General features: G+C 43.9%; 2 protein-coding genes across 2 annotated transcripts; one reads left to right on the top strand and one right to left on the bottom strand.

Annotated features, from left to right (window-relative positions):
- Window positions 1–260: 260 nt before the first annotated feature.
- Window positions 261–4,360, bottom strand: LOC115389152 (opioid growth factor receptor-like). Its single transcript, XM_030092599.1, has 8 exons — window positions 3,855–4,360; window positions 2,239–2,301; window positions 2,068–2,106; window positions 1,930–1,984; window positions 1,521–1,599; window positions 1,381–1,447; window positions 1,154–1,302; window positions 261–913 (listed from the first exon to the last, which is right to left on the bottom strand). Exons 1-8 carry the CDS (start codon window positions 4,335–4,337, stop codon window positions 631–633), a joined length of 1,218 nt encoding a protein of 405 aa, XP_029948459.1. The 5' UTR covers window positions 4,338–4,360; the 3' UTR covers window positions 261–630.
- Window positions 4,361–8,561: 4,201 nt separating this feature from the next.
- Window positions 8,562–14,651, top strand: LOC115388682 (potassium channel subfamily K member 15-like). Its single transcript, XM_030091922.1, has 2 exons — window positions 8,562–8,844; window positions 9,833–14,651. Exons 1-2 carry the CDS (start codon window positions 8,562–8,564, stop codon window positions 10,762–10,764), a joined length of 1,215 nt encoding a protein of 404 aa, XP_029947782.1. The 3' UTR covers window positions 10,765–14,651.
- The last annotated feature ends 713 nt before the right edge of the window (window positions 14,652–15,364 follow it).

Raw genomic sequence — 15,364 nt, 5'->3', positions numbered from 1 at the left:
CCAAAACTGCTGTGGAAATGAATGTAAAGTTAAAAAGTTAAAAACTCAGAAGGAAAACTAACTGTGCTACTTCAAGTGACAGCCTGACAAACCACGGTTGAAACTAAAGGGAAGACTTTGAATGCACTGTTGCGGATGCTTATTGAATTCCCATAAACGAACCACCCCACCACAACCCACAAAAACCAAAACAAAACATAAAGCGTTAAAACAAACAAACAAAAAAAATCATCAAACACTAACACTGAGTAATCAAAATACTTTTTAAAAAAGTTTTTTTTTTTTTTTTAAGGGAAATAAGTCCAAATCCCCCCCAAAAAAACTATGACTAGCTTGAAAAAGCTGACTTCTGGTGACATCTTTATGGTACTTGAAAATTCACAGTAATAGGCTATAAGTAAATAAAAACAAGACATTTTGGGGTGAAAAAAAAAACTTAATTGGTCAAGATTTGATAAAACTCACTCATGAATCTAAAACTGGCTGCAGGCGTCAGTCATCAAGTTACTGAAGTCATCCTCAGATCCTCAGTCATTGCTCCATTGTCATTGTCTCTTCTTCATCCCGGGCTTCGGGGTCTAAAGTTTGTGGATCCACAGAGGAGCTGGAGTCACGTCCTTCAGCATTCATTTACTTTTGCTTCCACGCCTTCTGAATTTTCATTGGGCACCAGACAAACTCATCACTATCATGGTAATTTAAATAGGCAAACTCGATGAGCTTCTTGCGGTTTTCCTTATTAAGGACGGCAAACATAAAGTAGCTGAGGACACTCTCCTTGACCCTGGGAAGTTCTCCATTGATGAGCGTCTCTTCCAGGAAGAACTTGACCAAGGGGACCTGATAGCGTTCGAATCCCAGCGTTCCCAGGCACTTCAGGATGCGAGTGATGCGCAGGTTGTTGTGTGTGTGACTGTCAAACGAAAGAATACTGTGCTTAGGCGACAGCTACTCAAAGTCAAAGAGTGTCAAACACATTTCAAGTCAGGGGATACGTCAGAATTTCAGAGTAGAATTAGCTGTCATTGATTAAATAGCGAGAAATATAGCAATGTAGTTGATCACAGATGCCAGTGCTTGACAACAGAATATTTCAACAGTATCACAGAAAAACCTTCACTATGGACAGTGCAAGTAAAAAAAATAAAATCACCAGTTCAGGTTGTCGAATCGCTCCCTCCAGTTTGCAGCTCTCTTCACTTCTCCGGTTTCCTCGTCACACAACTCAATGCCATAGAAGTCCAACATGAGCTTGTATGAGGTCAGCAGATTATCCTTCGCCTCATCGCTGCCACAAAATTTCTAGAAATAAACAAAATTCCTGTTAGAGAGAGAGAAAAAAACTTTCTTCTGGCCTAGGTAATTTTTCCCCTGGTTTACCTCTACTTCATCTTTTGTCATTGGTTTGGCCTGGTAGTTCATGCCTGGCTCCTGCAGAGGGAACAGCCTGAGACAGACAGGCCTGGTTACTAACAGGGAGGAAATATTTTCCAAAGGTTTTCTGATAACTAAGGACTTACCACTGAATGAAGGTGTGCACATATTCCAGTCTTTCATAATCTTTCATCCATTCAGAATGGAATTTAGTAATGTAAACACCTAGTAAATGAAAAAAAAGTGAGCGATATCAACTTCATTGGAGCTGAACAGTTACAATTAGTACTGTGATTCTTCTCTCAGATACTCATCCACATGTTTCTCTGATCTGACGTTCTTTATCATAACACTGCTACCTCAAGAGCTTGAAAGTTGGCCCACCCTTGTAACTTTAAACGTGAAACAGGTGAGAACACATAGAGCGATCACCTTTTTAAGGTCACATATATCCCAAATTTGAACAACTGATACGTTGATCCTAATAATAAAATCCTCCTGATGAAAAAAAAAAAAGAAACACTGATCTGGCACATTATAGTGTATAAAGCCTACCATCTGGTTTAGATGCCATCTTTCCAAGATAGAAATTCAGATTAGGCATGTCGTCCTATTCCAGAGGAAAAAAAAAAAAAAAAATTTTTATTTTTTGGAGATCACAGTCAAATAAATGGCTCACTGCTGTTTACTCACATCTGCGTTCCTACTCCAGTGCATATGACGGCTTTGATTCTGTTAAGAGAACAAAAAGATGATATGCACAGTTCATGTTGTTCGACGGGGTCAGTGTGGGTGCATGTGTGTGTGTGTGTGTGTGTGTGTGTGTGTGTGTGTATGTGTGTGTGTGTGCTGTTTGTCACTTACAGGGTATCCATGCCGGAAATTCTGCATGTCTGCTGCGGCTCTCTCAAAATTCCTGAATTTGCTCTGAAAAATAAATATAAGACCTTTAAGAATGAGATCACAGGAATTAATTAATGGGAAATCTGCATGGAAACTGGCCCAGGTCGGAACGACCTCAGTACAGGTGTTATGTTGAGTTCTGCCTGACAGCAGAGAAGTTTGTCCTTTATTAGAGAATATTCACAAGGTTTCACGTGAAAATGCATCATTTTTGTGTTTTGATTCTGGAAAATTTTCACTTTTATGATTGAAATATTTCGAAAACGATGTCCATTTCCACAGAAACAGCAGAGACGCTGTGGTGAGCACGCCTGACCACAAGTTGGTGCTGCTGGTTGTTTTTGTAATGTAACGACACAGAGAACAATACACCTTAAACACACTGACATCCCTATGGGCAGACGATGAGGTTGGATTGCTTTTACGATTGACTCTCAACTCTGAGGGGAATAAGAACAGTGGCATGTGCAGAGGAATGTGGTGCACATGCGCAGCAGCAGAAATTCAGAAAAGTTGCATTGTCCCTTATTTATATGACGTGTTTTCGAAAAGTTCCACCTTGGGAGGCATTTTTAAAAAGCTGTGTTTTCATTGGCTGGGTGCTCCACTAGTCTTGTAAACGTGGCCTCAAACAGACCAAAACAACCTGAAGGTAACACTATTTCGCTACCAAGCGTATCCTCAATAAATATTAGGATGAAGACTCTGCTCTGGTGTTTAAAGCTAATATAGTTAATATGCTTCAGACAGTGTCACTCAATCAACTGTTTTTACAAACTTGCCTTGACAGGATGGTCTTGAGGCAAATTCCATAGCAATGAGGCAGCTCGCTCCCACAGTGCATGACTGATATCTCAGCCATGTGTTCACTACACTAATTTTAAAAAAAACAAAACAAAACAACATTTTCTTTGAAATATTTACAATTTGCTTCGAGGGCCGGATTGGAGCCTCTTGAGGGCCACTTTTGGCCCACAGGCCTTACATTTGACACTCCTTTTGCAAATCTCTTGCAAATGCCTTGTTTGATACAATAATTACGTGATTAGTCATGACGTAATTACGTCAGCCTGAGTCGTTTAAAACTTTATAACAGTCCACACGTACGCACACACACACACACACACACACACGCTCAGTCTTGTATTTCTATCCTTGTGGGGACCTTCCATTGACTCCCATTCATGTCTAGCCCCTAACCCTGACCCTTACCCTAACCCTAACCCACACCACAACAAAGCCTAACCCTAAAGAAATGTTTTTGCACTTTTACTTTTTTCAGTAACAACAACATGGTCAAGAAAACACTGTTTCTCCTACTTAGGACCGGAAAAAGGTCCCCACAAGGCACGTCGTTCCACGTTTTGCTATCCTTGTGGGGACATTTGGCCCCAACAAGGATAGAAATACGAGAACGCGCGCACACACGCACACACACACACACACACACACACACACACACACACACACACACACACACACATACACAGGCCTGAAGGTTGTGCTATTCTCGCCCTCGTGCAGAACTCCTCATGACACCAGGTGCTGAGAAGCGAAAGGCTCGTGGCGGAACTCACACTCCGGTAGTTCCTGGACGGTCTGGCCTTCTTGCGGACTTTCTCCTCGCTGTCATCCTCCCACGTTGAGTCATATTCGCAGTCAAACTCATCGGTGCTGTCCACTCCGTACTCCTCTTCAGTCTTGGGCCGCTTACTGGCGCTCTGGCCGGAAAAAGCCGCGGCCCTCTTCAACCCCCCAGCCTCACTTTGACCCCCGCTGTCAGCCGGCCCCGCGTCCTCTTGCCGCTCCGTGACTGCTCCGTCGCTTGGACCGGTATTTTCGCCCTCTTCTGGGTCCGGCAGTGCCGGTCTCCAGGGCCATTCGAGCGTCCTCCAGCAGCTGACGGGGAAGTACAGTATGCGCCAGAGCCAGCCCCAGACCCAGGACCAGGTTTGGGTCCAGGGCCAGGTCCAGAACCCGGCCCACAAGGCGTGCAGTATCGAGCCGATCCGGGCCATCTCTCGCGCGCCCCACCGACACTGCACGCAAACACTTTCCATGAGAGAACAGAGGAAGCGCGAGCTCTCACTGTTTCACTTTCACTTTTATGCAGTTTGTCTGCATTCCCCGTAAACCAAAACTTATCAACACACACACACACACACACGCACGCACGCACGCACAAAACACAACACAACGATGTAAGGTCTGACAGTGGATTTGGATTGCACTGTAGTTCCTACAGCACTATATGTACAGTTTTCCCAAAGGAGATTGTCCTATGTTCACATTTGTACGTTTTTTTCTTTGTGCTCTGCACAGCTGTCTTTTCCACAATGACGTGGTCTGTCAACAAACTATAGTATGAACTGTAGAAGCGTAAAGTGAATCTTATTGCAATCAGTCTCGTACATACACTAAAGTGTGACTTAGAGTTTACAATAATTGCCATCAAAACTTTCGCCATGGTTTACATCAGGGCATCCCTCCAGAGTACAGTTATACTGACAACATGACCAACTGTCTAATCTGTACACAGTGACACAAGGACTTGAGATTCTGACAGCAGTGACATGTTCATTGACACAGATGAGATTGACACAGGTAAACTAAGGATTCTGAGTAAACAAAGTGGCTTTTACAGGTAATCCATTTTGTTTTGCTGAGTGTATGAACTGTTTTGAGAAATGCATTGACTGCTTTTCAAATGTCGAGGATGATTTGAAAAATGTACCAAATTGACTGAGAATAATTGTAAGCACTTTCGTTTCATATTCTGTTTTCTGTGATGTTTTAGAGTGTTTTAAAGCTCCTAGTGCACAATATTTTGTTTAAACCATGTTTATATGAAGGAGGTTTAGATCGTATGGCATGGTATGGTGTGGTATGGTAACAGTTTGTTTGGTGGACTAAATGACTGCAGTCTGAAGAAACAAAAGAGAATCGCACAGTCAAAACAGACTGGTACCAAGATGACCGTTGGCCTGGGTGCACCCTGGACAGGCCGCCAGTCCTTCATCAACATGAGTTTTGACTGTGGAAGAAGACTGGAGGATGCAGAGACGGCCTGTGCATTTGCAGGGAGAAGCTGGGATGCAGGGTGAAACACAGTGATGCAACATGTTGCAGGCATCACATTTCAATCATTCATCAATAGCTGACATGCACTTAGTGTGTGTTTAGCTGATTTGGAAGTCACTGGATTCTTTCATTTGCATTTTTTGGGGTTTCGGTGGCTGTGACACACCCCGATAAGTCAAAACATTTATGGACATTGGTGATCAGGCTCGAGGGAGTTTTCACAAGAGCTACAAAGTTACAGCTACAAAAGTTACACTGTTTACATAAAACTTTCATTTTCAATATTGTAAGCTTTTTTTAATGCACCAATCTGTGGAATCTCTGCAGTGCATGATCAGTATAACCACGCTCCTTATCTCCATTACTGCCACCGGCTCTTATCAGGGTGGCGATAGCATCATATTTGCCGTATATTTCTCGTCCTCATTTTAAAAAGGAATGGCACTTAGACAGATGAGTGTCTCAACTGCATGCAGTCCGTGAACATCCTGCTCTTAATGTCTTCCTGTGGAAGATAAAGGGAGGCCTGAAACGTCCTGCAGGGCAAAGAGATATGAGATGAGTACATCAGATAGGGCAGCGACATTATCTCATTGAGGAGAGTTGTTAAAACCACAGGAGCTTTTACATAAGAGTCACTTCTGCTGCGGTGGCGGCACGCTGGGCTCATAAAGCGATGCATCTGTTCATGACTGTATGGAGTTATTATTTGTTTCCGACAATGCAAAACTTACAGAAAGGAATTGATCTTGAATAGCGGTGATGTAAAGACTGTCTGCACTCACTCGGATGTGTCTGGCAAAGCTCTTATCTCTCAGGGAATCGTTTCAAAAGTAGATAATTGCTCTAAATGCTTGTGCGAGAAATCAAGGCCTCCCTGAATTCTGCTTTGTTAACATCTGCTCGGCGATACATTCACTTGTGCTTGCTAAAGCAGGTTCAAGCCCTGCACTGTCTCTGGAAGATAAAAGAACAGCGTAAAGATAGCCATATGTTCTGCAGGGAAGGAAGGCAGTAAATGTGGGTTTTAATGACAGATTTCAGGCTCTTTACGGCCTCCTTTAGTGCATGAATAGTTTCCACAAATTGGAATGCCCTCGTGAAATGGATGGGAATTTCACGCAGAATATGAAACTGAAATAACCTGCAGCATGGAGCCGTACAGCAGTCAGCCTATTTTCTGGTTGCACTGCCGTGAACCCAATTAGCACGACGCTGAGCGAAAACCCAGCAGATGCCACGGGAAAAACTCAGCCAGGCTCCAGGAGAGTGGCCTCCACACTGTTTGACTGATACGTACACACACACACACACATACACACACACATCATCATCATCATCTCCACATCTCGCTCTCACTCTCCTGTTCGGCGTTGGACTTTTTAGTTAAATGATGATGGCTTGGTGGTGGATCACTCAGCAACTAAGTGTGCTTGATAAAGGTCACTGCAGCCCCCAGCTAATGCCTCACCGCTCTGAGTAATACTTTAGCCGAGCGCCGTGTGAATACTCTGCACATGAACGCTTCACGGGGCAAAACAATCAGGAGAGTAGAGTCTGGAAAGGCCAGCTGTTTCTGCTGTGAGGCCGACGGAGGCACGGCGCTCACGGACGCCTCTCCAAACACAGCGTCAGTGATTAACAGCCACAAATGTCCACAGATAAAATCTTTCACAAACTGAGACAGTGTTTAAAAACCTGGCACATAGTTCTGCAGAAAGTACGTAGCAGCACTAATCTTGATAAATCAGAGTGAGGTAGAGAAAGATTAATCATAATGGAGGCGCGTTCTTTGGTGAGAGGAAACCAAACTTGAGCTCTTTGGCCACAGAGATGCTGCTTTTGAAGAAAAGTTACACAGCTGACGATTAGCATCATCACTGTTCACCCTGGTAGATTTTTGTTTTTGTGAAATAGTTTTGTTTCTGCGTGCAATGTAAAATGATATAAGCAACCAAAACAAACTGAGATATTTGGAAAAGCTGTTTAAATTCAATTTGTTTATTTGGGATTTTTTTTCTTCTAAAATTTAAATTTCATTGGGAGAATATTAATTTTGGCCTCAGCTGTAGGTGTGCTGTAGCTGTGACTGGGTCAGTATTGATTGGACTTTTTGTAAGTGCGTGTTTTTATATGTTTATTGTTTTTCAAGTTGCTCGAGTGTTTCTTTTTAACCCGCGGCTGGTTACATTTAGAGGTTTTTTTGTTTTGTTTTTGCACACATGTATGCAGTGTACTTATTTCCCACAGCCCCTGAAGGCAACAAACAGACTGACCAAACCCAAGCAGCAGTAAATCAATTAACCAACAAGCAGCAGGTGGCAGTCCAGAAGATAAAAGGAGGAAGCAAGAAGCCAGAAACACAGACTCCAAAGAACAGAGGCTGATGAACAGAAGAGCAGGGCAGCGCCAGGGCTGACCGACTGACGCTGAACTCAAGGACTTGGTGGACGTTTTTAGACATCAAGCATTCTTAAACATTTATTGTAAGAAAATTGTGAATGTTTACCTTTGTGTTTTTTTTTTTTTAAACCCTGCTCACCCCTGATGTAACCTACAGCCTTTTAGACACCCCAGGCTCAGTAAATGGTGCTAATTGGTGACTTTAGAGTCCTTGTTGCGAGTGTGTGTACATTGTAGCTTCTCATTGAATATCACTGATTTATTGTTTTCAACAAAAAGAGCATTTTTCTGTCTTTATTTTCACCAGTCTTTAGTGAAGTGCACCATGGGAAAAGTTAGCCTATGTGGGGCAGTGGTGGCCTAGAGGGTGGAGGAGCTTGGGATTAGGAGTGCACAGGTTCAAATCCCACAGAGGATGTGTCACTGCTGAGCATGACAGTCTTGTAATGTGGTTGGATTGGTCAGTGTGGTAGGAAATGATTTTCCCCAGAGGGATTAATGGTGTGATTAGTTAAGTTTGTGTCATGAGTGGATTTCAGAGCAGGTGTGTGAGCATCTTGAAGTTGACTGGACAAATCCGTTGTGGAGAGCGAGGTGGAGCCAGCCGATGCACACAGGTAACTCACTCTGTCTCACACTGCAGGCTTCAATTTCAACCATAATCCAAGCAGGCTGAGGGGCCTTCACACTCAGACAGGATGCTCCTGTGGCCATCTAGAGCCTGTCCCTCTGCTCCTCCTCCTCCTCCTCCTCCTCCTCCCTCCCGCCCCCTGCTCCCTGCGGGCGCCCCTGACTTTAGGATGAAGCTGCAGAACATCAGGACCCTCTCTCTGATCCTCTCCACCCTTTTCTACCTGCTGGTTGGAGCAGCGGTCTTCGACGCGCTGGAGTCTGAGAGCGAGTCCTCCAGGAAGGAGTCGCTGGAGCAGAGGCTGGACGAGCTGAAGAGAAAGTACGGCCTGGAGGATCGGGATTACGCAGAGATCGAGCGGGTGGTCCTGCAGTCCGAGCCGCACCGCGCCGGGACGCAGTGGAAGTTCGCAGGATCTTTTTACTTTGCCATCACTGTTATCACCACCATTGGCAAGTACACACGGTTATGTCACCCTTTCCCACTTGACTTGGTAAAAAAGAACAGTTATTCTTGCGCGTAAAAGTGCGTAAACTGTGCGTAAGAGACAATTGACCCTTCATAAGGGACTTCAGAACATGTTTGAAAACTGAAAGATAACTGTTATGATGGTCATTAAGGTCATACCTGCCAATAATGTCATAATTTTGGCCTTTTCAATGTAATAAAACCCATAATGTAATAACCTGCCGGCTGATCAAATATTTGATCCGTGATTACTTTTTGCCGATAATATAATGAGTTTTTACATAAAAGTATCTTAAAAAAAAACAGCAATTATGTAATAGTACACCGGGGGAATTGTGCAGGGTTTGTGCAGTTATGAAAAAGCATTGTGGATGGGATAGTTGTCATATTCATTATTCGCTCTTTTCAAGTGGAAAAACAAACAAAAAACACGGAGGTGTTTTGACTCTTTTTCCAAAGCATTAAGGCAACATAATAGCTTCCTGCTATAGCGAGTAATATTGATATTTGTATTTAAAATTGCATAAATAACAAATTGCAAATCTTGGAATTCTTTTTTGGGAGTAGTTGTCATATTGCAGCTCACTCTCTCGTTTGGTTTCTTTTTTTATTTCACTTTATTGTAATATTGTCAAGTTATTTCATTCTTCACTTTATTAGATTAAAATGTATTTGTTTTTGGGTAGGTATTGTGGTATTGATCTTTAGTTCACGTCCTGCATCCAGTGAACGCCATCAGATGAAGAAGACAGTATTTTCACAATAACCGGTTCTGTCTCACAGACATTCAAATGTTAATGCAGTATTCTGAACTAAGCGACTCCTTTTCACTCAGTGGGTTACTCTGATGGGGAACTCTTTAGTTTGTGCAAGTGAAACCATAAACGGCTCCAATAAAATAAGATGCTCAGTGAATCTACTGGAAAAAAAACCTTGACTCTGTACTCTTTGTTTGAATATCTGTCTGTGTAGGTTATGGCCATGTGGTTCCTCGCACTGATGCCGGAAAGGCCTTCTGCATGTGTTACGCAGTCCTGGGAATTCCTCTGACACTGGTCATGTTCCAGAGCCTGGGCGAAAGGATCAATACCTTAGTCCGATACCTGCTGCACAGAGCCAAGCAGAGCCTGGGCTTAAGGGAGACGGAGGTGTCCATGGGGAACATGGTCCTCATGGGCCTGCTGTCCTGCATGAGCACCCTCTGCCTCGGCGCTGCAGCCTTCTCCCACTTTGAAGACTGGACCTTCTTCAACGCCTACTACTACTGCTTCATCACGCTCACCACCATTGGCTTCGGGGATTTTGTAGCCCTGCAGAAGAGAGATGCCCTCCAGAGGCGGCCGCCCTACGTGGTCTTCAGCTTCATGTACATTTTGGTGGGTCTGACGGTCATCGGAGCTTTTCTTAACTTGCTGGTGCTGCGTTTTCTGACCGTGAGCTCAGATGAGCCTGATGTGAGGGCTGCGGTGGAGGGAGAGCAGGGAGGACAGCCCGGAGAGGACAGGGAGGCGTCGGACACCGAGGCCGAGAGTAAAGACACCGCTGATGGGCACAGCAGCCGGTGCAATCTCACCCTGCCCATGGAGGGCGGCACCAGCTGCCTCAGCCTTCTCCCTTCTCCGGCAGAGGAACACAGACTCCTCCAGGCTGAGCTCGGTCAGCCCAGCAGACTCAGAGCCTTGCTTTCCTGCATGTGCTGCAGCTTGGACACGTACAGCAGGGCCGACGAGCCTCGCTGCAACCGAACGAACGGCCACAGCAACCCCGTCTTTTACAACTCCATCTCCTACCGGGTGGAGCGGGCGTCCTGCAGCTCCGGCACCGTGTCGTCTCAGGCCTCGCCCAGCAGCACGGCTCCGTGCCTGGGCGCCAGCAGTCTGCACTGCAGGCGGAAATCTCTCTGACTGTGAAGTTACAGCTCCTTTGTAAACGCCACCGAGTGAGATAAAACCCTTCTGATTACATATTTGGATGAACAATTAACCCACTGCTTAATGAGATGTGAATGCAGCACTTAGCAGAGGAAATGTAGCACATATCCATACTGTTATCATAATTTAGTTATATTTCTAAAAACAGCATGGAACGTAAGTTTGACTGTTGCAACAAAGAATACTGAAAATAAGTTTCATGTTAGAAAGTCCTTTTAACTGGGGCTGTATTTGGAACAAACTTGCATGTATGGGATGAGCTGCACTGCTGTCTAAAAATCTAATATCAGCATTGCCAACTTATATAGATAGAATATTGACATATCATTTGCGTGTTTAGCTCTGCTGCTCACCCCACATATGCAAGTTTTTCATCAACTGTCCCAATTCAAAAGAGGGAAAAACACAATTAGGCATAAAGCATCCACAGATAATCATCCAAATACTACTTTCCTTGCTTGTGTGCTATGTTTCAGTAGCATAGAAGTAAGTCAGCCGGCAGCATCTGCAAACCTAAGTATTGTGCAACTTTGCTGCCCATTGTGTGAGAGTTTTGAAAGTGCGTGTGATCAAGCAGCAGAACATGTGCTCCGACGTGTACCTGAAGAAAGATGGGGTCACCCTGCATGAATATTTCAGCCGGCACGCTTTCCACAGCCGTGTCACTCCTGACCTTTGGTTATTTACAGTCGGTAATCATTGCCGTTTTCTATTAGGCCCGCTCGCTCCATCACTCCGGCCCGTTCCCTAGGTAACGTCCCCCACCAGCTTTTACTCAGTGTTGCGGAAACCGGAGACGGACGTGTGCGGCGCAGCTCGGCGGAGATCGTCTGCAGGCAGCAGACAGTCAGCAGACAGTCGGCGGCGTGATTGTCAGACCGCGGCATCTGTGATAAATGACTGTGTCAACAAAGGATGGGAAATGAGCAGTTGCAGTAAAATGCTGGCAAATTAGAAATATCTCCAAATGAGTGTTTAATTGCCTTCATAAATGTGCATTTGTTGTTATGACTCTAATTAGATTTTCATACAAACTGCTGAGACAAAAAGCGCCTTTAATCCCATCTCTTTCAGATCAGGAACAAAAGTGTTTTGTTTGTTCAATAAAAACAAGGCCCTTTCTAAGAGTTATTAACTTAAGTGGCACTCCGCTGATTCTTTTACACTTGCAATTTATTTCATTTGTCTCGAGGAGTAATGATTGTCCTGTATGAGAGGCGATATGAGTCTTCGGTGTCTCTGGAGGAGCTTTCTTTAAAAAAAAAAAAAAAACGGAGGTGTTCTGGTTGAAGATAGGAAGAGTTCAATAAAGTTACGCTTCAAATATGACTGCAAAGAAAAGTAAAACTGCATAAATCCAAAAAAAGAAGGCAAACCAACACAGCAAGGTTGATAAATATATTGACAAATATTTGATAAGTATGTGAAACAATTTATGGCACAAAATGAGACAAACATCCAAGTCGATGAAACTATTAGAAAAAACCAAAATGCACTGCTGGACACATGAAATACTCCTAAATCCCATTTACAGTTGTTGCTCTGTAGGATGAGTGGGCGGCGTTTGACGTGTGTCCTACCAGGGGAGCGCTCCTTCGGTTTTGGTCCATCTGTATCTGTTTTCAGTTTTTCTCTGAACTTTGATTTCACTGTCATGTTTGTTCACGACGGGCGTAAAAAAAAAGAAAGCTTTTTTCTTTAGTTTGATCTGAGATGTGTAAAAATCAAATTAACGGGTTGTCCTGTCATCTGTGGCCTCACATTGATTCTTCCCTCAGTTTGTGATTGAACTCAGCGGGGTGACGCTCTGTTCGGAGTTTTCAAAGGCTTAACCTCAATTACAAGAATCCTGTTGATTTTCATTTGAGCAAATCACTCAGTAATTTGCCCATGAATGCTGAAAGCTGTACTAGAAACACAGGGTTGAGGAACTGCTAACTCAGGAGCGCGAGGAGCCGGAGTGATAATGGCAAACATCTGCCCCATTAAGCACCGAGGAGAAAAGACACCATGGAGCCGAATCAAAACGGCTTTGTCTGAAATTAAAATTTTACATCTCATCCTTGGAATATTCTGATATTCTGTGGTTGAATGGCTCCCTGATGTCTGGTGAGCGACGGCTTGAGTTCAAGTTTCGCTTTCCACTAATGACTGGAGCGCTGAAGGTTTGAATTCAACTTCCTGTTGCTCACACTAGGGAGCAGCATTACTCCACGGAAACACAGACTAGGCAGCGTTGACAAGTGTGTGCTTCACCAGAAACAATGTTCTTGTTAGTGCTGGACTGAAAAGTCGTACTTTAATCGTTGCCGGTTAACACTTAATAAAGTGTTGGTTATTTTAGTGGTAATTATATGAGAAAGTAACTATCGCCATGCCCTCTGTCTCCTCCATATCTGTACACTTTAGTGTTGCATCTTGTCACACATCACCTTTAATACTGATTTACTTATTAAGCCACAGATGTCAAACGTATTTGACAGCCCAGGTTCATCTTGAGTGGGTCAAACTAGTAAACTATAAAGAATTTTCAAGTTTTTCTTTGTGGTGGTGCAGAGCGCACACAAGGAAATGTCTTTATGTTCAGAAAAGCAAACAGTTACCACTGAAAATGACAACATGTTAACATAAAGGCAATTTTGCTGATACCGTCCGGTAGAAAATACAGGGAAGAGTCCAGAAACCTTGTTATACCAAAAATATTTTTCGAAACTCAAGCTGACAAGATGACTTTGAGACTACAACGTGACCATCTTTCATGGCAACATGATCAGTGGCTTGGTGGCTTGGTGCGCCATATCAGAGCCTGTTGGTTAATAGGCCTCATGTCTGAGTTCTGTTACACTTTGACCTTTAGGTTGGAGAAAATTGCTCTAAGTTGTGAATGTCAGTAGTTCTAGAGAGAATGTGATTAAGTCCAGACTGGAGCGCACATGATGCAGACACAGCCTTTCTGCAGTGGGATGTTCTGAGGATTCAGGCTGAAACAAGACTTATATTTGGATGATTTCTATGTCAGGAGAATTGAAGTAGTTCTGCAAGGCAACATAAATAAATCAGTGAGTGAGACAGGAGGAGGCAACAGTTTCTTCATGTATGGCAAACATTCAACAAAACGTCTGCTTTGCTAATTTCTTTCTTCTGTAAACTAATTTCTTGATTGTAATCACTTAACAGTGCGTCACTGCCGAAAGCAGCAGCAATGCAGGAACTCGCTTCTCCCAAAGCTGCCTCTCACCAGCACGCCAATAAAAGAAGGAAAAAGAAAAGTTGTCATCTGACAGTATGAACTATTACACCGACTCCGTCTGTGGGAATAGACTTTTGGACACTTGATAAGTGAGTTTGAGCTTCTCGGTCGAGCGGCGCCGACTTGTTCTCAGCTTCCAGCTTTATCTGACTCTGATTTAGAAAGATATCTGCGAGCCGGCAGAGAGGAGACGTGTGAACGACGGGCCGGGAGGCATAAAGATCAGTTTTTAGCATGTGTGAGGGATGAACGCTGGTGTCTGATCTGCATAATTACACCATCAATATTGCAAATGGTGTTTCACTCCCTCCTTGTTATGATGCCTCGGATGCCTTCACACATCTGTGACTGTCACCGCTGGGAAACTCCTGTCCTGAAACAGTCTTGGAAAGTGTCTGACAGACAGACCACCGGCCTCACGGCAAAGTAATGCAAGAGGCAAATGAGGTGAGAGAGAGAATTGGACACGCAGAGCGGGCGGCCTCACTTCAAAACAAAGACCCTCGGTGTGCATTTTCTGCTATTGTGTCACCCTATGCACGACTGTGAAGAAAACTGTCACCTCCGGCGGTCTTTTTTTATTTTTTTTGTGTGTGTGTGAAAGTACAGAGTAGTGTTTTATGTGCATGTAATGGATTTTACAGGTACCGAGCTGAAGGTGGTGGTAGTGATCTGTTAGAAATACAACTTTTTTTTTCCCTTCCCCAGAGCAGGAGTAGGAGGCTTCAGGTGAGTCCGCGCTCACTCACATTCGCATCTGTTCACACTTTATGAGAGAGAGCGCAGTTCTGTTCTGTGGGAAGTCCATTTGTTTTGGTATTGTTTTTTTTTTTCTTTCTTTCTATTATTGTTATGACTTTTCACAGAGGCGCCTCAATAAACTTTGCTCAGCTCCGCTGGAGAGAAAACGACTGCAAATCTATAAACTTGTAATATGAAATGTTAATATTCGCACCGCGGCGCTTAAGCCCATTAAAAAAATAACAGTACAAAACAATGATAACTTTCTATTAACCTCGCCATCCATTGATTACAGCGCCGAGTTGCAGCGTCGGGCCTGCACACACACTCTCATCCGGAGCTGTAGTGGCTCAGGCCTGGGAGAAAGAGTGGCTGAATAATTCATTACATTGTTAGATATTTCTCTTTGTGAACACACCCTGTTAAGTCATTACAGCTGCATGCTGAAGGGCCTTTCATGTGCAGCCGCATGGCAGGGGACACAAGATTAAATCGGAAACAAGCCGCTGGTTCAAGCTGAGTGCGACTCCACTTTTTTTTTGAAAGGGTAAATAGCTTTAATATTTGAGAAATATGAGCAGG

This window comes from Salarias fasciatus, chromosome 5 (genome assembly GCF_902148845.1).
Source record: "Salarias fasciatus chromosome 5, fSalaFa1.1, whole genome shotgun sequence".
NCBI classification, from domain to species: Eukaryota; Metazoa; Chordata; class Actinopteri; order Blenniiformes; family Blenniidae; genus Salarias; species Salarias fasciatus.
The sequence above is the reverse complement of the archived record's forward strand: the minus strand, read 5'-3'. Positions and strand labels throughout refer to the sequence as shown.

Excerpts from the sequence above, each read along its gene's own strand:
- LOC115389152 (XM_030092599.1), bottom strand. The coding sequence starts at position 4,337 with ATGGAAAGTGTTTGCGTGCAGTGTCGGTGGGGCGCGCGAGAGATGGCC. Across the intron at positions 2,302-3,854 it reads CGTCCAGGAACTACCGGAGT|AGCAAATTCAGGAATTTTGA; the intron begins GTGAGTTCCGCC and ends TTTATTTTTCAG. Across the intron at positions 1,600-1,929 it reads GATGGCATCTAAACCAGATG|GTGTTTACATTACTAAATTC; the intron begins GTAGGCTTTATA and ends TTCATTTACTAG.
- LOC115388682 (XM_030091922.1), top strand. The coding sequence starts at position 8,562 with ATGAAGCTGCAGAACATCAGGACCCTCTCTCTGATCCTCTCCACCCTT. Across the intron at positions 8,845-9,832 it reads CACTGTTATCACCACCATTG|GTTATGGCCATGTGGTTCCT; the intron begins GCAAGTACACAC and ends CTGTCTGTGTAG.